The 22683-nt window shown below is 42.1% G+C and overlaps 1 protein-coding gene across 10 annotated transcripts in view; it reads right to left on the reverse strand.

The window, feature by feature from the left end:
• Positions 1-22683, reverse strand: part of ANKS1A (ankyrin repeat and sterile alpha motif domain containing 1A) — a 178684-nt gene that overhangs the window by 68622 nt on the left and 87379 nt on the right. For all 10 annotated transcript variants that reach the window (XM_077904339.1, XM_077904344.1, XM_077904347.1 and 7 more), the window contains 2 exons: positions 20192-20284; positions 13701-13827 (listed from right to left, as the gene is read on the reverse strand). In XM_077904339.1, coding sequence (XP_077760465.1) covers positions 13701-13827; positions 20192-20284 — 220 coding nt within the window. The remainder of the gene's footprint in view (positions 1-13700; positions 13828-20191; positions 20285-22683) is intronic.

Raw genomic sequence — 22683 nt, forward strand, 5'->3', positions numbered from 1 at the left:
AACATCAGTATCACACTAGGACACCTAAGGGGCTTGCCCTGAATGAACTCAGACCCATGAGAGATTTTCACCCACATAAGCAGGATAGATGAACAACCCTGTGCCCAGCACTAGCTCATGTTCCTAAGCTGATATTCAGTGTTATTTTCTCTATAATTGGAATCTACAGTATAGATACTAAATTCCCTAGTCTGCCCAAAGTTCCTAAGTACTGTTCGTGGGTTCAGAGAATCTTAGAACCCAAAGGATCAAGTTCAATTATTTTTACAGATGAGAAATCTAAGGCCCTCAGGCCTTTAGTGGTTTGTCCAAGGTGGTGGGGGAGAAGACTTTAACCTAGGCTTTTCTGAACACCTGACTCTGGTCCTGGTTATGCTCCTCTCTAGCTGTGTGACCTCATCCTGCTGAGCTTCGGTATCTAAAATAAGTAGGATGGACTGCATAGTTGTTAAAAATCCCTTTTATGCTCCAATGGTGATGAGTATCCAAGTCTTAACCACACTGTGATGGCAAATTTCTCCCCTTTGGGGAGTGCTGCAGATCCCTGCCTGGGGGCTTCTCAGGAACTTCTTACATAGCACCCACTCTCCCTCAATAGCCTGCCTGCAGCCCAAGACTCCTTGAAGCTCAGTTCCACAACTGAACAGGGTCGTGAGGTGAGGAGGGGGGTTCTTTATAAACATGATGCGTTAAGACACAGTGTTTACTGCCCATGCCCAATGCCAAAGTCCCACAATGCTGGCTTTTCCAAGACCGCCTTTAAGACCGCCAACAACCAGTTCTCATATTGAGCCCATCACCCTGAGGCCTGAGCATGGACATGGTTCCACTCACCTCACTTTCTCAAGAAAATGGTTCAGTCTCCACAGTCTGTTTAGCTTTTGGTAAGCCTGCTGGGGCTTCAAGGAGGCAGCCAATTAGCTCCACTTTATGGCACTGATTACTTATCCACAGGAGTCCAGGAGTATGAACTTTGGAATCTCCTTCCTCTACACTTGACTGCTTCGGGATTTTCACACCCCTAACTCACAAACTGTATCCCCCAAAGGTCAGGTCCAGCGCACTGAACAAGCCCTGAACAACTCAAATCATTTCTCTAGGAAGAAAAAACGTTGTACACACATACATAAGAGTTCCGTCCAGCTTAACTCAGCCCCAGGAAGCCATGACTTCACAGCTATGAATTCCGCGTATGACAACTGGCAGCCTGACCAAAACTGCCCTGTAGCGTTGCAAGGTGGGGCCAGAGAGGATGACACATGACCATCTACTGGTGGTTCAGACCAACAGTGCTTCCTAGGAGAGGCTGATGGGGAGAGTCAAAATTGGTACCTCTCAGACCCTACCCAAAATGGCCAATGTCCTAGAGTTTGGCCCAAGGTGCAACGTTCCTCTGACTACATTTGAATACAAAAAGAGGACTCTGGTAGCAGGAACACAGGCTTCTAATCCTTTGTGCCAGCATCTAGCTCCTTATTTCACAATATTTTGGGGAGGGAGAGGAGTCCAACAACAAAAGAGAAACACTGGAGTCCAGAACTGGGAGTCAGCCTGGCTCATGCTGCCTGGGTGGACCTCAGAAGCCAGGCCATGGAGAATGTTCTGACTGCTGCTGTGGGAGCTGACAATGAAGGCCTTGTCTAACAGCCACCCATTCATGCTAGCCATCAATGAAGAAAGAGAGACCGATGCCAAGAGCTTAATACCAGACAGATGCCGGGGGAAGGAAGTGGGCAGAAAGAAGGAATGGAAACTTATGGAAGGAGGAAATAAGTGAAGAGGAAGAATTCCTGAGGGCCATAATCCCATTAGGGGAAACATAACCTACCAATACTTTATGGAGTATAAGAAAGCTTGGGAAAGGATTCTTAGGATTATATGACTTACCCAGGCAATTCTCTAGGAAAGATACCTTGGTGGTTGAAAAGCTTGTCAGGATCAAAGATCTTCAGGATCTTAATAAGCTAGTGATCTCTTCCCCATAGAAAACCATATCCAAGACTAAGCTAGATATCCTGGCAAATTGTAGGTAGGAAAAGAACTACTCAGTGATCCTTTCCTTCTGCAAAGTCAGGATAATATTAGGTCTCTTAGGAACAAGGTGGCAACAATATAATGTACTGATCATGAACCAGATCTTGAGCAAATTACTTAACTTCTCTGTGCCCAGAATTCTCATCTATAATTTTGGGATCACCACAGCACTGACTTCATAGAATTGTTGTGAGAATTAAATTATACATGTCAAGAACCACACCTGGCACATGCCAGCTCTCAAGAGATGTTAACAATTATTATTATTCTCCACACCAGATCCATTACAATATACTTTGCTCACAGATCAGACCAACAACTAGTCTGTTGCTCATAGGTCTGTCGAAAAGATCACCAAAGACAGTATACATGATGTGTGAGAGTATCCATTGCCTTCATTATCCTTACAGCTCTGGACAGCAGAAGGAGGAGATAGAAGATAATACAGTGAGAAGGCTGAAGTGGGAAATGGGCCCCAGAACTGTGGCTGGGCATGTGCAAAATGTTTGCCTTCAGGGAGCACCTAGGAGCTAAAAAGATGAAGACTCTGAGTTTCCCCAATGGGCTTACCAGCTATCAGAAGAAATGACTAGAATTCAAGGCCAAAATTAATAGATGCTTTTAGAAAAGTATAAACCAAAAACACAGTGAGCAGGAGGGAGAGTGATTACTTTCAACCAGAAGGATTCTCAGAAGAGTATCAGCTGGGTGCTGAAGGACAAGTAAGACCTTGACAGGCTTCCAGTTTGGCAGAAACACATTAGAAAAATCAGGGATGTGAACCTCGTGTGTGGGCACTCCTGGGACTCCCAGACTTGCAGAAGAGGACCATCAGGCCTGAGGCTCTCCCTCTTACTGGGAATCACTGCACTCCCACCTCAGAACTATGCAGCTTCTGATCCTCCTCCTGAGCTGCCCTCAGCAGTCCCACAGCCTGCCCTTCTAGGAGAGAAACAATGGGCCGGGACACAAGGACAGCTGTTTCCTTACTCTCCCCACATATCAAGGCCAGCTGCTCTACTGAATGGCACACACCAGCATGCTAATTACCAGCCCCTTCAACTTTCAATCTTTATTCATTCTGAACATTCATTTTCCTTTTACCCTGTGAACTGCTGAAGCAAGGGGTCTTCTGTGTTGCATTCTAATTATGATGATGATCCATGGGGATCTCAAGGGCTTCTGAATAATAACATTTTAACATTTACACATTTTCAGTCACCCCCCTGTCTGTTTAGATTAAGGTTAAAAAAATGTGGCTTGTATGAGAACTTGCTAAGTCAAATCAACCCTCCAACCTGAAGAAGGTTACCCCAGTTACCCAGACTGCTCCACTTTCTTTATTCCATTAGGATTGGAACCCTCTAAATGCCCAGTCACGGCAGTGGGAACCAGAAAGTGTGTGTGTCCAGGAAAATGCCCAAGTACAGGGCTACTTATGGAAGGTCACTGTGTTTTCCTCAGAAGGAAGGTGCTAACTAGGTTATGCAGACACTTGCCAGCCACTGTGATCTGATAAGACAAGTAGACCTAAAGTCCATTTTCTGGTCCACGGCAACCAGAGAAACAGAAAGAGGTCTGGACTGGGATTCAGGAGGTCCAAATTATAGTCCAAGCTCTGTGATTTTTTTTCTCCCTCTCTGGGAAGGGAGGGAGGGAGAGAGGGAAGGAAAGAAGGAAAGAAGGGAAGAAGAAGAAGGAAGGAAGGAAGGAAGGAAGGAAGGAAGGAAGGAAGGAAGGAAGGAAGGAAGGAAAAAGAGAGGGAGAGAGAGAGAAAAAAAAGGGAAAGAGAGAAAGAAAGGCTGGGATGCATTTCTCTAGGGCTGTGAGAGTTAGTAAGATTTGATTTTTATTAGATGAACTAATCTTCCAGTTCTAGGACTTTAAGAATGTGTATAGCAGCAGGGCCCTGGATGAAAATGGTTTAACCTCATGGCTAAACAGGCTTTGGATTCAGCCAGACTAGGGCTGAAGACCCAGCTCTAACGTTGAACTTCTTCCTCATCTATTGCACAGTGATAAAAATAGCCCCCACCCGGAAGATTTGTCATGAGATACACAATGACCTAATCAGTGTAGACGGGCTCAGCACATGGGTGTCCCTGAGAAGCACTCATTAAGTGGTAGCTACAATCATTATCATCATTCTTCATTTACAACCATTTCCGAACTGCTCTTCACACTAACACTGCACACAGAGGCTGGTTTCCTTTCTCCCAACTCTGCAAAGGAGGCTGGTTTCTTCTCTGTGGGCCCTGTGAACTAGACAGAATAAGACTCCACTGATGGGGACTGTCCAATAGTCTTGCAAGTTTAGTGCAGGGTGACGTGTAGCAGCACAGTGGGGAATGTTCAGGTCAGGACCCATCTCTACCCACTGCAACACCCATAGGTACAGCCCAGTTTGGGGACTCAGGACTGTCCTGCCTTGACTCGGTCCTGATTACCTTACAGCTCCCCCATTTCCTTCAGCTCCTCTTGGGCAGTCTGTTCACTCCTGCTGGGGGACCTCTGGCCCCTGAACCTCCCCCACCCCCGCCCCAGTATACCAGCTCTGCTTGGATCGGTTTCCAACCAGCCATGATACTTAACCGTGCCTAATTTAACAGCACACTTGACATCTCTGTCCCCTTGATCTTCTGCCAGTTCCAACACTGGGTATCGTGACCATTTGCCTTCTCTTCTCCAGTTGCTGGAATGTTGAGCCCCACTGAATACTCAAGAAACAACTGACTGAGTCCTCTACCAATTTCTTTAGCTCAGCCAGCGTTCAACAGCTACATGGTGTTAGGTACTAGTTATTCTATGCTGGACACCAGGCTAAGCCTTTTCTTAATATTCACAGCAACCATGAGGTAAGAATCTGTATCCCTACCTTACATGTAGAAAGTCAGGCTCACACAGGTTAAACGGCTTCCTCAGGCCATAGAGCAAGGATCCAAGTGGACTAGCAGGCCTACCCACTCTTGTATCTATCTCTGGAAAACTGTGCTGTCACTGTAGGATGAATTCCTCATCTCCCCCACTTTGTTCAGATTGTCATCTTTCCCACGGCACCTCCACTCTTGGATAGAATCACACCAATTTCCTGAGAAGACTCTGACCAGAGAAACCTCCTTAACTACTGTCAATAACACGTTAAAACCTGGGGACAGATTGATCTTTTCCCACGTACCTCCGAGAAGTATCTCCCCATCCTGAATTTACCAATGGCCTTCTAACTGCTGAACCCTTTTGCTAGTCTTCATTCGCCTAGTTCTTTCTGTATCATTTGACACAGTTTACCAGTTATCCCTGGTACCCTCTCTCTCCTTCTTTCTGGGTCATGGGATTTTTTTAGATTGGCTCACAGCCACTTATATTGAAGACTACATTTCCCAGCTTCTTTGTAGGTGGGTATAGTCACATAACCAAATTCTGGCCTATGAGTTATAAGTGAAAGTGGTGTGTGCAATTTTTGAGAACTTTAAAGCACCCTCCTTTCTCCCCTTCCTTCCTTCCTGTGCTGACAGTATGAACCTGAATAGTCACCTTGAACCATGAGATGGCAGAAAAAGACTGGTTCCTTGACCACCATGAATTGCCATGCTAGCCCTGGATTCCTTGTTTATGGACTTCTATCTTGTTTAAACAACAGTTATTTTGGGGTTCCATCTTTTTCAGCCTCAGCTCGAAGGCACTGCATTATCCTGGTTATCTTCCTGTGTTTCTTTACCCTTGTGATTCTAAATATAGGTTGTATTCTTGACTTCTTCACTCTTTCTAGTTTTTCTCTCAGCAACTGATTATCTTTTACATTAACCATCACCTCAATTTGGATGATCAGTGAATCTGCATTTCTAACCTTTCTATCTCTCCTGAAAACTAGACTCACATTTCTAAGTGTTTACGGAGTGTCTTTAGCTGGATGTTCTCCTAGGACCTGAAACCCTCAAACTCAAAACTGAACTTGACATCTTCCTTCAAGCATATCCCTCCTCAATCCCCCATTTGTTAGCTGCACATTATTTTCCCAGGCTCAAAACCTCAGAATCATCCTTAATACCCTCTCTTCCTGATTCTCCCATATTTGATTGTTGGACCCTAATTTCCTTCAAGAGATTCCTTGAAGTCTCTTGACTTCAAAGTATTCCTGCCTCTAGTCTCCCCCAACTGCAATCTAAGATTCCACAATGATAAAAGCATGGCTTCTATCTTGCCATCTCACTCAAAAAGCTTCAACAACACTGCACTGTCTTTGGAATAATGACTGACATTTGAGATCCAATACTCTACAACCAGTTCTTTGTTCCAGCTGAACTGGATTACTTACCATTTTCTAAACATGAGCTCTATCATCTCCCAACACCTTACCGTTGTTTATGCCACTCCCTCTGGCTGGAATGGCCTCTTCTTCCTCCTTACTTCTGCCTAGCAAGAAGAATTCTCTATTTTGGGGTTAAGCTCAAATGCTATTTCCTTCACAAAGCCATCCCTGATCTCCTGCACTAACATAATTTATTCCTATTTTGAACTCCAAAATTACTTTGTACCACTTTATAGAATTTTAACATATTCTGCCCTTTTATGTATTTTACATATGTCTCATGTATACATATGTATATAAATGGCTGTCAATACATTTCATGGGAGAAAATATGAATGTACAGTTCACAAGGTTTGGACTTGTTCCACAATGGAAAGAAAAGCAACTATTTCAACTCAGAAATATAAATTGATAAGAGCAAGACAGTTATACTGTAGGGCTTTTGGCAGGAGTTCCTCTAATGCACAAAGGTGAGAGAAGAGGAAGCTGCTGAAGATAAGGCTTAATTATTAAACTGTGTCATTTAATGTTTTTTTTTTGCTTTTGGGAAAAGCATCCAAACTTATTCCTTGGAATAGATCATGAGAATCTGGCCTGGGCTTCCAGGTGAGGATGGTAGATTGAACACTTATCTGGCCTTCTTCCTGAAGTCTTACTAAACCAAATGTAAAAATGGGGCTGCACATGGATGTACACCTAAGAATCCCAAGCTGGCAAAAGGAAAAGCCAAGGCTTACACTATAGATTTCCCTATAGGCTCGGGATTGGCAGCACTCTGGATGTGGGAGTAGAGGAAGAAGCGAAGAGAACATTTTCCTCCCCTCCAAAACGATAGACGTCTTCATCATGCTCATGCACAAACTTCACTTAGGTCTAAATGCATGGCTCTCAGGAATATTGACTTACTTGCTTCTTAAAAACCTCAGAATGTAGCTGTGTGCCAAAGAGTCCACATGTATCACTGTCCTCAGCTAAGTAACCACTTCACCGGGACCTAAGCACTATTAGTGGATGCTGCAAAAGAGCATCACAGAGAACAACGATTTTTAGAGCTCTTGGCTACTTTCCCATTTGCTATCAAACCTGGAAAGTTGTCTACTGTTTCTCTGAACAGTATGTCCAGAATGTCCAGTGGGCAAAGAGTTAAATGCCAAAGGGAAATTAATGACTATGCCACATGAAACTGGAGAAACACTGCTTTCATTGCTAATTATGCTAGCCCTGAATAATATATTTCAGAAGACTTCTATGTTGGAAATCATTTAAATAACAGAGGAATACCTCATTGGAAAAAACTATCATAAAACCATCTGGGCCTAGTACCTTTCTGGAGGAATGAGTTTTCTACTTCATGGGCTGCTTTCTCCTTCTGTCAATTTTTGTTATATCTACTGACATAAACAGCAATCCAGCAATTGTGGAATTAGCATAGATAGTGCAAGATGCTTAGTCACTGAGCACTAAATGCCACCAGAAACTCTACTGCAATTAGTCATTGTGATGGACGAGTAAGTCTCCTAGACAATTCATCCTGGAGGATGGCAGCAACTCAAACTAAGCACAAAAATTTATTTCTATAAAGTCTTACTATTAATTTTTAAAATCTCTAAATTGTTTGTATGTGTTCATTATGTTATTCCTCCATGTTGTGTTTTTTCCCCTCTTTTCTTGATTAAATAATCAAAAAAAATTTTTAAGCAAACAAGTTTTCATTATAATGGTCAAATCTACTGGTTTGTTTTTTTTTTTTACTTTATTATTTCTGCTTTTATTTTCTTCTTTATTTTTTCTTTAACTAAATGAGGTGTAACATGCACACCATAAAGTATGCTTTTATCTTTATTAATTCCTCTCTGCTACTTTCTTTTGGTTAAGTTTTAGTTTGTTTGTTTGTTTATTGGTTGGTTGTTGGGCACAGAGTCCATTACAGGGCTTAAACTCACGACCCTGAAATCAAGAGTTGAGCTGAAATCGAGAGTCAGATGCTTAACCAACTGAGCCACCCAAGTACTCTGGTCTTTCTTGATTTATAACAAATAAATTTAAGGATATAAACTTTCTTCTGAGTATCACTTTGGCCAAATATTATCAGAACATGAACTGTTTCCACCACCATTAATTACTTTTCTAAGTATAAAAATAGGAAAAAAAGATAGATAACTCACAGACTACCTAACACTAATGACCAAGATGCTCAATTTCACTGGGGATCAGGCAGAGACCAATTACAAAAGACATTTCTTTGGCTTATCATGGTAAAAAAACCATTAAAGAGTGCTAATATGCCATGTTGGTGAAGGAATGGGAGAGTGTATTCTCCTTTACCATCTAGAGAGGGCAATTCAGCTTCACCAGTTAGACCTAGACATGTACCTAAACTCTGACTAGCTAATTCTACTTCCTATCAATGTCTTTTAAGAAATACTCTTGAGGCGCCTGGGTGGCTCAGATGATTAAGTAAGTGCCTGTCTTTGGCTCAGGTCATGATTCCGGGGTCTTGGGATTGGCTCCTTGCTCAGCGGGGAGTCTGCTTCTCCTTCTGCTCCTCCCCCTACTCATGCTCACTTGCTCTAACAAAGAAAATAAAATCTTTTAAAAAATTTTTTTTTTAAATTTTTTATTTATTTATGATAGTCACAGAGAGAGAGAGAGAGGCAGAGACACAGGCAGAGGGAGAAGCAGGCTCCATGTACCGGGAGCCCGATGTGGGATTCGATCCCGGGTCTCCAGGATCGCGCCCTGGGCCAAAGGCAGGTGCCAAACCGCTGTGCCACCCAGGGATCCCTAAAAAACTTTTTTAAAAAAGGAAATACATTTGGAAGCATGTAAGAATATGTGTATAGAAAGCCCATAGCAGTTTCATTTAAAACAGAGAAATACTGGAGGAAATGTAAACATCCATCTACTAGAGAATGGAAAAATTAGTCATGGGATAGTTAACGACCATTTGAAAAGAATAAGGTAGATCTTTAAGAACTAAAAATTGTACCCATGATCTATAGACAAGGTAAATTAAAAAAACAAAACAAGAATGCAAAACAGTTCATTAAATATGGTCCTATTTTAGGTTAAAAACAAACAAAATGATCTCACATAGTCACTTTTTGAAAAATAAAGATAGCAAAAGGCCTGAAGCAGACACTACACTTTCAAACTATGGTCACCTCTACCAACTGTGAGTAGCCAAGTGGTGACAAGACTTGACCATTTTACTTGTATTCACTTCTATATTGTTTGAATTTTCTTTTTCCTGTGAGCTAATACAAATATACTTTTTAAACTTACTTTAAACAATCTCCCATCCTACTCCTAACCTTAAGTTCTTGAATTATAGTAAGGAGGGCTGAAAGCTCTAGTAATCTTATTAACACGGCCTTTTGAGAATTGATGAATTAATTCATAAAAGCTGCTTAAGATAATGACATTAGTGGAAGAGCAGATAAGATTGACTGTGTACTAATCTATAATATCATCTGCTGACTGGCTCAGTTATCAACTCTAGCAGGCATTTCTTCCAGGCTACTGAGAAACTGGCAGAGCCTATTTTCATATTTAATGTCTCAACTCCTTTGTCTAAAAGCTCTTTGAGTGATCCAACAGCTTGCCTGGGGGCAGGCACACCCCACATGCTGTGGTCCAATTAAATCTGCTTCCTGCACCACTACTTTTAACAGTTAGCCCAGTATTGCCACGCTGGAAGGAACCAAAGCAAAGGAGGAGGAGATGTGAGGCCTTAAGTCCTCTGTGGCAGTTCCCTCCTTAACCTGGAGATCTCTTGACTTGAGGATTGAAAGTTCCTGGAGGGGCATCCCAGGTGGCTCAGTGGTTTAGAGCCGCCTTCAGCCCAGGGTGTGATCCTGGAGACCTGGTATCGAGTCCCATGTTGGGCTCCCTGCATGGGGCCTGCTTCTCCCTCTGCCTGTGTCTCTCTGCCTCTCTCTCTCTCTCTCTCTGTCTGTCTTCTCTCTCTCTGTCTCTCATGAATAAATAAAATCTTAAAAAAAAAAAAAAAGAAAGTTCCTGGAGTTGGCAGCCAAGGAGACCAGCCTTATGTATGAAGTTTGTCTGACTTTCTCTTTTTCATCCTTCCAAATGCTGAGCCAGCTATCTTATAGTGGGTCCAGAATAAGCCTTTGAAAGAGAGAAAGAATCATAATCTACTTCCTCCTTGATGCTAAAAATTCTTCCCTAAGAACAGCTTTCAAATAGAGCATTACATTAACTAGGTACTTGTTATTTAAGGGTTAATTTCAGTATGATTTATTCTTAAACAACTAGAGAATGCATTGGTGCTCTACTACACTCTCTCTAAATGTTTCTTTTTTTTTTTTTTAAAGATTTTATTTATTTATTCATAGAGACAGAGAGAGGGGCGGGGCGGGGGGGGGGCAGAGGCACAGCCAGAGGGAGAAGCAGGCTCCATACAGGCAGCCCGATGTAGGACTTGATCCAGGGTTCCCAGGATCACACCCCAGGCTGCAGGCGGTGCTAAACCGCTGCACCACTGGGGCTGCCCTCTCTAAATGTTTCAATTAAAAGCCTACCAATATGATTAGAAGACTCACTACAGTTAAGATAGCTCTCCAAATTGCTATACAGATCCAACACAATCCCAATAAAAATCCAGCAGGACTTTTTATAGAAATCAACCAGCTCATTCTAAATTTTTGTATGGAAAGATAAAGGAAATAGAATATCTAAAACAATTCTGAAAAAGAATAGCAAAGTGACCAAGGCAAGAAAAGGATGGTCTTTGACAGATCATTCAAACAATTGGCTATCCATATGCAAAAAATGAATCTCTACCTATACCACATATCACATTAAAAAATTACCTCAAAATGGGTCACACACCTAAATATATACTTGAACCTACAAAATTTCTAGAAGGAAATATAGGAAAAAATATTTATGATCTTATCCAAAAGAAAGAATAAAACAATAGAAAAGGTACATGGAATGTCATCAAAATTAAGAACCTCTGCTCTTCAAAAGACACTGTTAAGGGAATAGAGACAAATCACAGACTAGGAGAAAGTTACATATCTGATAATGTCCAAAATATATAAAGAACTCTTGCAACTCAATAATCAGAACACAAACAACTCAATTTTTAAAAATGAGTAAAAGAGTTCAACAGACACTTCACTAGCTATATGGATGTCAAATGATCACATTAATAGATGTTCACATCATAAGTCATTAGGGGAATACAAATTAAATCCACAATGAAATAGTACTACACACTCACTAGAATGACTACAATTTTTAAAAAACTGACAATATCAAGTGCTAGGGAGGACACTAGCAACTGTAACTCTGATGGAAAAGCAAAATGGTATAACCACTCTGGAAAATGGTGTGGCAGTTACTTTCTTTCTTTTCTTTCTCCTTCCTTCCTTCCTTCCTTCCTTCCTTCCTTCCTTCCTTCCTTCCTCCCTCCCTCCCTCCCTCCCTCCCTCCCTCTCTTTTTTTTTTCTTTCTTTCTTTCTTTCTTTCTTTCTTTCTTTCTTTCTTTCTTTCTTTCTTTCTCTCTCTCTCTCTTTCTTTCTTTCTTTCTTTCTTCTTTCTTTCCTTTCTCTCTCTTTCTTTCTCCTTCCTTTCTTCCTTCCTTCCTTCCTTCCTTCCTTCCTTCCTTTCCTTTCCTTTCCTTTCCTTTCCTTTCCTTTCCTTTCCTTTCCAAGATTTTTATTTATTCATGAGAGACACAGAGAGAGGCAGAGAGAGAGGCAGAGGGAGAAGTAGGCTCCCTGCAAGGAGCCCGATGCGGGACTCGATCCCAGGACCTCAGGATCATGACCTGGCAGTCTCTTATAAAGTGTGACATATAGTTACCTAGGACCTATGGTTACCTAGGACCCAGCAATCCCAACTTTAGTGTTTTTCCAAGAGGTGTGAAACAATGTTCACATAAAACCCTGCAAATGTTTATAGTTTTATTTGTAATTGCTAAGAACTGTAAATGACCCAAATGCCCCTCAACTAGAGGATGGATAAACTGTGCTACATCCACACAGCAGAGTACTACTTGGCAATGAAAAATAACAAATTACTGATATACACAACAACATGGATGAATTTTCAGTGAATTATGCTAAGTGCAAGGTACCTGACTCAAAGAGTACATACTGCACTATTCCCATTTATAGGACATTCTGGAAAAGGCAAAATTATTGGGATTGACATAAAAACAGTGGTTGCCAGAGGTAAGGGAAGGGTGTAGGACCAATTATAGAAGGACACAAGAGAATTTTTGGTATGATAAAACCATTCTATATTTTGACTGGGGTGGTAGTTATATAACTGTACTTGTCACAACTCACGGAACTGTACACAAAAAGGGTAAATGTTACTGTATTTAAATTATAACTTTTTAGAGAAAGCTCCAAATGGAAACCTAAAAAAACCAAACCAAAACAACTACTATAAAAATGACCACAAAGTTTCTGTGTGCTGGAAGAGAAACCTTTTAAACCCGATCGTTAAAAAGAATATCTACAATGTCATACACATACTATGCACATGTTCTCTTTGTCACCCCCTACCCTCCGACAGGCCCAGTAAAAGGTGGTTCCAAAGAAACCATTGCACCCCCATTCTTACCAAACAGTGACTGTCAGGATTGAGGGGAGGCGCCAAATAATACCCCATGGAGGACCTAGTACCTGGAAGCTATAAAGAGCTGAAGAGGCCACAGTAGTTCCTTCAAAGTGCAGTGGGAATGGCACTGCCCCTTGTTCTTTCTGAGAACAGAGGCTGTCGCCCATCCTCCGGTAGGGCAGCATGCTCACCTCTGTTGTGACTGCGTTTAGGTCGGTGGCCTGGCTCTCGGTCCTGCAGCACTCACTCCCTCACAGAGGAAACAGATTTTTGCAGAGGCAATAAAAGTAGGCCAAGGCGACAGAGCATTCTAGTTACCGGATGGCAGCCAATCACAGGCCCCTCCCCAGGAGCATCTCACTCTGAGGTCAGGACTCAAAGCAGAGCCTGTGCTGTCAGCCTAAACCCAAAGGGACCGACTTGTTGGGCTGGTTTTTCCACAGCATTCACTTGAGGGTTTCTGACTTGAGACCCCAAATCAATCTTTGTAACACTGTGGTCCATCTCTCCTTCCACAGGGACCACCTGGTCTGTCTGACCTAACACCACCTCCTTCCTTTGCGTGCTAAAGGGGGGCAAGCCAACTCTGACACGGGGTATTAAAATGAAAGGTCATAATATACCTGCCACCTCCAACGCTGTGACACCCAACTTCCCCATCTCAAGGACTGTCACCCTCTCCTTCCCACCCAGGATCACACATTTAAAAAATCCTGTTGAGGTTGCTTCTGTTGGGAGCTGGGTGGGGGAGGGGGTGTACCTTTTGGTTTTCCGTCCCCATCCATGGATCCCAGCTTCTTTGTTTCTGCTGTTAACAACAGCTCATAAGGATGCTCGTCCTCCTCCCTGGCTGCACTTCCCTGAATCCAGGGCCTCATGGCCAAGACCTAAGAGAGAAAACACCATAGAACTTCTTATGGGGTAGCTAATACCAGGACAGGTTGTGCAGAACAAATTCGAGATTATTGGCTCCTTTTTCACCAGAGAAGAAGGGAGATGGGGAGAGAAGGTAAACAGCTCCAGGGTCACAGGGAACCACATCTGCTTCTCTGGATATGCACCTGTACCTCAAATCTCAATGGCCTTTGATTAAAACACTCTCCTTTTCTTACCTCATTTTATCCTTCAAAAAGCCATTAAGAAAATCTAAGATCCACCCTTCCCTTGCTTCCTCTCCCATCATCACAGTGGTCTACACGGTCTCTTTTCAGTGGATAGTAGCTTCCAAGCAGTTTTTAGCTAGGGTGCATCACAAAGGCCTTCTCTCTCCATGATTCTTTCCTAATATGCACACATACTACTCCAAGGCTGGAATCCTTTCCACCTTCTCAAGAAGGAATCAAATGACTTCTGACTGACCCTGAATGACTGACATTTACCAGAAACAAAGTACCCTGTGTATCCTTCTCTATTTTTGTGAGCCTTTCTTCATAGGTCCCTGGGGGTTACAGGGAAGTTTCTCTCAAAAGCTGGCTTCCTACTACACTTATGGCAATACAAGTTTAAATTGATTCCACAAAACCTCTTCTTGTGCAGTTTGGCTAGGAGAAGGGATAGATTATGAACAAAGGGGTTCAGAGGAACTCGCAAGTCCACCTAACAAATAATGGTAGCCTAACAAATGTGATTCTCTGGTACATGCAGAAACCTCTTCCTTCAGATATGCCTCACAGCTCACTGGAAATGAATCGGGTTTGTGACTCGTCAGGGTTTTGCTTCTGGGAGATGTAGCTCACAGTATTACAGCCTAATGAGACAACAAGGATTCTAGTGGCCTCAGACTAAATGAGAGGCTGTGGCTCCTGTTTGGTAACAAGACTGCCACTCCAAAGGCAGAATGATAGTTCCTTTCTGAAATTCTGCTAAGCACAGCAGGGACCTCCACTTACTGAAAGCCACCTGGAAGCTAAAAGCTATTTCATTACAACGAGCCATTTGCCTGTATTAGTTACTCCTTTCACCTCTTCATAGGAACACAATTAAAGGAACAAAGAGGGACCATTAAGCAGTTCATACAGTGTCAACTTAATACCACAGGCTTTACAGACAGGAATTTGTGTTCTGCAGGTTTACACACCCATAGCTATCACTTAGCCAGAGCCCTGGAAATCTGATTCCAGTAAGTGTTCTGCACACAGCAAGGGCCCTCATATAGCCCCAGGCATGCTTGTCTGAGAGGTAGTTGACAGTCTGGATACCCAGCCTATAATATCCTTTTTTCTTAAGCAGGACAGCTGATGACTTCCATCTGGAAAATCAGGTCCACTCGACCTTCATTCATTCTGTGCCTGGCTCCTTGCACAACAACTGAAGCATAGAAGCAACAAATGCTGGGAGAGACCCAAACCATTAAAATCACAGCTCAAGAGCACCTGGCTCTGTCATTTTGCAGATGCCCAAACCAGGTTCCCAGGTGGGTCTAGGGACTTGCCCAAGGTTACATAGAGAGCAACTAGCAGAAAGAACCAGGGCCATAAAATTCACTTCCCCTGATTCTGGACCAAGATGGCCTCATTTTTTCCTGGGAAATAGGACTTTCCATCCAATTTGTAACTCTTTCCCTTCTTCAGACTCTCTAGTGAGAGTCCCCTGCTCACACCCAGACAACTTCTAGGGTGATCTTTTCTGCTTTAGTCCTGGCTCCCACCAGTTATGGGGATTAAAATCTCATAATAAAGCAATAGACTGCTTTGCTTTGAGCCTTCCTAACTCCCACTCAAGAAGCCCTGTGTCACACTGAATATAGCAATAACGGATTTTCAATAGAAAGGATTCTGCTCTTTACTAGATTATTCCCTAATCTTTTCTGCCCCTTTCTTCTAGGGCTGGCAATAAATCAAAGCCAAAAAGCCATATTTTCTGCTATAAGTAAAGCAATATTTTTGCACCAGAGAGAAGCTACTACCAGTCACCACCTAACTGTAACCAACTGAGTGACTGGTCGGGGTGTGGGCAGTTTTCTGGGAAGAGATACCATAGTAGCTGCACCTTCCCATGAATGTTTAACACATCTGAACACTGAAAAGACCATGGTCAGTATGATGCAGCTGGCAGCCCATTTGGCAGGGCAAAAACATCTCAATAGCATGTGTGCACACACATGTGTGTTTAATTTCTTTAAGCCAGTTTCGTGACCTGGTCATTAATCTAATAAGCTCTCCTAGGGCCAGCCATACTCAGCTTCCTTTAATGGCTTCTCTTTCTTAAGATTTTATTTATTTATTTATTAGAGACACAGAAAAAGAGGCAGAAACATAGGCAGAGGGAGAAGCAGGGTCCCTGTGGGGAGCTTGATGCAGGACTCAATCCAGAACCCCAGGATCATGACCTGAGCCAAAGGCAGACGCTCAACCACTGAGCTGTCCAGTTGTCCCCCCTTAAAAGACTTCTACAGGTCATCTGACAATGGCAAGTCTTGGGAATAGGACACAAACACTGAAGCTGATTGCGTGCCAAATATAAAAGTCTAAACTGTGATGAGCCAGTGCTTCCTAGGATATGAGTGTTACGGTAGTAAAGCTATTAGAGTATAAGAAATCGAGACAAAGACTAGAGTCAAAACAACAACAACAACAACAACAAAAAACAAATCAAAACAAAAAAAAAAAAACCCTTCACTTTTGGAGAAGACCTATTCATTCAAACTATAGCAAAAATAATCTATCTTGATCATTAAAAGGATAATGATGTAGACCACATCATCTCTTTATTTATGCACTTATAATCACTAAGTAAGCAAAGCCGGGGTTCTCATGGTCTTCTAACTTCTGACTGCAGTGGTCCAACTGATTCAGACTCCCAGGCTATTCAGAAATAAGTCCTATAAGTATCTCAGAGTCCCTTATCCAGAAGAGTAATATGGAGATTTCTCCATCCATCTCTTGACACTGTTTTTATTTTTTTTAAGATTTTATTTTTTTAATTTGAGAGGACGGGTAGAGAGAAGCAGACTCCCCACTGAGCAGGAAGCCTCACATGAGGCCAGATCCCAGGACCCGAGATCATGACCTGAGCTGAAGACAGATGCTCAACTGACTGAGCCACCCAGGTACCCCTCTCTTGACACTTTTTTGACAAATTTTATGCTCTGAAAAGCCTTGGGAGAACAGAAAGTCCTCATTATCTAATATTTCTTTAAGAGCCTTGCCCTTATCCTTGGACATTAGGAATTCTAATCCAAGTCATTGTTAAAGAGGTGGCATAAGCTCTGCAATCAGGCAACAAAAAGAAATAAAAGACGTTCAAATTGGCAAAGAAGAAGACAAACTCTCCCTTCACAGATGAGATGATACTGTACATAGAAAACCCAAAAGACTCCACCCCAAGATTGCTAGAACTCATACAGCAATTCGGCAGTGTGGCAGGATACAAAATCAATGCCCAGAAATCAGTGGCATTTCTATACACTAACAATGAGACTGAAGAAGGAGAAATTAAGGAGTCAATCCTATTTACAATTGCACCCAAAAGCATAAGATACCTAGGAATAAACCTAACCAAAGAGGTAAAGGATCTATACCGTAAAAACTACAGAACGCTTCTGAAAGAAATTGAGAAAGACACAAAGAGGTGAAAAACTATTCCACACTCATGGATTGGAAGAATTAATATTGTGAAAATGTCCATGCTACCCAGGGCAATTTACACATTTAATGCAATCCCTATCAAAATACCATGGACTTTCTTTAGAGAGTTGGAACATCATCTTAAGATTTGTGTGGAATCAGAAAAGACCTTGAATAGCCAGGGGAATATTAAAAAAGAAAACCATAGCTGGGGGCATCACAATGCCAGATTTAAGGTTGTATTACAAAGCTGTGGTCATCAAGACAGTGTGGTACTGGCACAAAAACAGACACGTAGATCAATGGAACAGAACAGAGAATCCAGAAGTGGACCCTCAACTTTACGGTCAACTAATATTCGACAAAGCAAGAAAGACTATCCACTGGAAAAAAGACAGTCTCTTCAATAAATGGTGCTGGGAAAATTGGACATCCACACGCAGAAGAATGAAACGAGACCATTTTCATACATCCAGACACAAAGATAAACTCAAAATGGATGAAAGATCTAAATGTGAGACAAGATTCCATCAAAATCCTAGAGGAGAACACAGGCAACACCCTTTTTGAACTTGGCCACAGCAACCTCTTGCAAGATACATCCATGAAGGCAAGAGAAACAAAAGCAAAAATGAATTATTGGGACTTCATCAAGATAAAAAGCTTCTGCACAGCAAAAGAAACAGTCAACAAAACTAAAAGACAACCTACAGAATGGGAGAAGGTATTTGCAAATGACATATCAGATAAAGGGCTAGTATCCAAGATCTATAAAGAACTTATTAAACCCAACAGCAAAGAAACAAACAATCCAATCATGAAATGGACAAAAGACATGAACAGCAATTTCACAGAGGAAGACATAGACATGGCCAACAAGCACATGAGAAAATGCTCCGCATCATTGGCCATCAGGGAAATATAAATCAAAACCACAATGAGATACCACCTCACACCAATGAGAATGGGGAAAATTAACAAGACAGGAAACAACAAATGTTGGAGAGGATGTGGAGAAAGGGGAACCCTCTTGCACTGTTGGTGGAAATGTGAACTGGTGCAGCCACTCTGGAAAACTGTGTGGAGGTTCCTCAAAGAGTTAAAAATAGATCTGCCCTATGACCCAGCAATTGCACTGCTGGGGATTTACCCCAAAGATACAGATCCAGTGAAACGCCGGGACACCTGCACACCGACGTTTATAGCAGCAATGTCCACAATAGCCAAACTGTGGAAGGCGCCTCGGTGTCCATCAAAAGATGAATGGATAAAGAAGATGTGGTCTATGTATACAATGGAATATTACTCAGCCATTAGAAATGACAAATACCCACCATTTGCTCCGACGTGGGTGGACCTGGAGGGTATTATGCTGAGTGAAATAAGTCGATCAGAAAAGGACAAACATTATATGGTCTCATTCATTTGGGGAATATAAAAATTAGTGAAAGGTAATAAAGGAAAAGGAGAGAAAATGAGTGAAAATATCAGTGAGGGTGACAAAACATGAGAGACACCTAACTGGGAAATGAACAAGGGGTAGTGGAAAGGGAGGTGGGCGGGGGGTTGGAGTGACTGGGTGATGGGCACTGAGCGGGGCACTTGGGATGAGCACTGGGTGTTATGCTAAATGTTGGCAAATTGAACTCCAATATAAAAAATTGAAAAAAAATAAAAAAGAAGTGGCATAAGGCATTTATAGAGACATAGCTCCAATGAATCTGCTCCAGGTTTCTCCTTTTAAAGATTTTATTTTATTTATTCATGAGAGACAGAGAGGCAGAGACACAGGCAGAGGGAAAAGCAGGTTCCATGCAAGGAGCCCGACATGGAACTCAATCCCGGGACTCCAGGATTATGCTCTGGGCCAAAGGCAGCGCTAAACCGCTGAGCCACCCAGACATTCCCCACAGCTGATTTTTAAATTAAAGAACAATAGGCCACTGAATGAGCTGTAAAGTAACCAAATTATGTAATATTTTAAATAAATACTGAACATTTTCTGCACAGTGGGAAGTATTAAAGGAGCATTCTGAAAATGAAAGATCATAGAAGATATTTTCTTCATATAACCAAGAGGTAATATTGAACTATTGACTCTATGATAATATTTATTTTTTAAAAAAGATGGACTAGACTTCTCAAATAAACTTCTTTGATTTCTCCCACCCCCACAACTCCCACTTCTCTTCTAATTGAGTCTTTGTGACATTTTCCATATTTGTCTTGGTAGATTCTTCACGTGAAATGAAGAAGAAAAATATGAAAACAGAAATATGACACTTGGGGCAGAAGCACCAAAGCTTGCTAATGTGACATAGTCTCTACAACAGTGATTAGGGGCATAGTCTACATTTTGTGTCAAAAGATGACACAGGAAAAAAAAAAAAGCAAAAAATCAAACTCTTTAGCTACTGGAGCCAGAAGAAATTAGGCATGGTTATAATTAATATGCAATGTAGATCAATAATGCCCGTCTGCTAGACAGCTCCATTAAAATTCTTTGCTTAATACTTCTGAGTGAGTTGGAAAGGTCTTGTTCCAGATTACTGACATACACAATACAAATTTACTGATCCAAAGAGGCGATAAGAAAATGAAAAAGCACAGTCGTCTTTAAGCACACATCAACGTATTTTCCAAAAAATCATATTTCAGTGATGGCAATAAACCCTCAACCCTCTACCTCAGAAGCTGTCAAGGGAAAATACTTCTTATCTATGCGCTCTTCCTCCTCTTCATCGGGTGGTGGCTTTGCAGGAGGCGGTGGACGTTCCCTCTGTAGAAGAGAAAAAGTATTTCACTACCTCTTTTTTCAAATATCTAACTTTCTGTTCTTATCTTAGCCCTTGGAAATGAAAAAGAATACTGTAAAGAACTCCCCTGAGAGACTAAACTCAAGGATCTGTATCTAAACAGATGGCTTAGTATCTGCACATATACCACCTCCTCCACACACATACACACGTAAAATTCAATCAGCACGCGCCTCGCTTTTTGATGTTTGTGGCAGAGATTGTAAACACTTCTTTCATATTCTACACCATGGTGAGAAATATTAGCACTGAAACCATGGAGCTGCATCATCAGAAAATGTCCTTCATCATATCCATAATAAAACTCTAGCCTAGGAAGGCCAATGGCTCAACTTTCTGACAATGTTAAAAAGAGGAAGTAAATCAAAAGAACCAATTTGTCTAAGTTCTAACAAACCCAAGTTATTAAGGAAGTAATGAGGAAAGTAATCAAAGATAAAAATATCAATTTCTGTTCAAACTCAAATGCTACCCCCATTTATTCATCAAAGCTCAGAACAGGTCTCTAATCCTTGGTCACCTCCTTCAATGATTACTATTATGTATCATTCATATATGAAAACCTTTCATCTCAGCTTATTTAAAAATGGAGTATTTGTCAGTTATCTGCCCTATAGCAAGGACTGGTAAGCTCTTTCTCAAAGGGCCTCTCCAAGAGAGGAAATATTTTAGGCTTTGTGGTCAACCCTGCCACTGTAGTACAATGTAGACAGAGAAGATATGTAGATGAGTGTGGCTGCATTCCAATAAAACTTTATTCACAAAAATGGGCAGCTGTCTGTGGGCCATATGTTGCCAATCCATGCCCTAGAGCAAGAAGCACCCTTAAGCAGAGATTCATGAGGTCAAGTGAGGTAGATGACTTTAGGAATACACACAACATCTGGTGGCAGAAAGCTGGAGAGGTTTGCCGTTGTACCTGCAATATCGTCAGCACTATCAACAGTCCAAAGTCCAAACCATGCTTCATAATCAACATTCCTACCACAAACCTGAACCAGAAGTTGGCTTGTAGCCTCATTCCCTGGCTTGTAGGTTAGTGTACTGTGTTGCTAGAACAGGAATATTTATAAAAGCCAGGGTGGAGGCACCTGCTGAATTATGCAAGAGCCTCAGAGAAGTCTGCAGGATGTCTCCCATGTCCCAGGAGCCACCAGGGTCAGTTAGCATTTGGTTAGCATTTGGCATCCATGATCTCTCTCTGTTAAAATATGCCTCGGCACTCAGTATTCTTGATAAATCAGCCCTTCCAATAGTTACTGGAACCAGATGGATGCCCCACGGCAACAACTTCAAAACAGATTCGTCTTTTCAAGCCAAACAAAACTATTAGATCAGATTGTCCACTTGGCTCCACTTTTCCTAGCTGTCTAACTGCAGGAGTGCAGAAACAAGCTTGGTTCCTTCCAGGTGTCACCTCCACAAGGAAGGGGATGGGAAAAGCAGCAGGCCTGTAATCTACACCAGTTATCCAACCCTGGGGTAAAGATAGCTGAGGAAAAATGAAATGAAACACAACAACAGCAAAAAGGGTCCATCCCAGAAGCCTTCTCAAGACTAAAGGAGCCTAGAAAAAACAATACGAGCTCTTCTTGTGCAAGAAGTGATCACCAGGGACTCTGGAAAGAGAGAGAGAAGCAAAAGCCTCTGCTTTTCTAATGTGAAAACCCTGACCCAGGTCCTGTAAGCACCAGGCTGATTTATGCTCACCGTCCATTGCATTTGTAAGACACAGAACAGTCAGTCCCTTGGCCACAGTTAATTACCAAAGGCCAGGAAGGTAGCACAGCCACAACATAGTAAAAATAGCAAAGCACGCAAACGCCCCCCCACCACCACCCCAAATGCGTCAGTTTTTACTTAGCAAGACCACCAGAGGATAGATTCCTGGAGTGGGACGGAACAAAGAGACTATAAATCAGCGAGCGGCTAAACCCACAGGAACTGGGTCATTCAGAGCTTACTTCAGGAACCCTGCGTTCTTCTTGTAAAGCCTCCAGCTCCCTCTAATGGACATCACCTGTAAGGACCATAAAGCGATGCTCTTCTCCACAGGTGAAAGTGAAACAAACCAGCTCTGACCACGGAAGCACCGTGCTGGTGGTGCTTGGCATGTACGTGTGCTTCCACCGCTCACGGGGGGTTTTATCAGCCCTTGATAATACCCACTATGGCGGTCTACTGCAAGACTGGTGGGCTTTGCCAAAATCCATACAGAAATGATGGGACTATTCTAGGACAAGGCACAGAGCCTAACCAAAAAAGAACATGAAGAAACATCAAGCCATCCCCAGGCACATCTGAAAAGGATCACCTGGTAGCCAAAGGGTCATCCAAATAGTCATGGGGAAGATTCAGACCA

Source organism: Canis aureus, chromosome 7, assembly GCF_053574225.1.
Source record: "Canis aureus isolate CA01 chromosome 7, VMU_Caureus_v.1.0, whole genome shotgun sequence".
In the NCBI taxonomy this organism is placed as follows: Eukaryota; Metazoa; Chordata; class Mammalia; order Carnivora; family Canidae; genus Canis; species Canis aureus.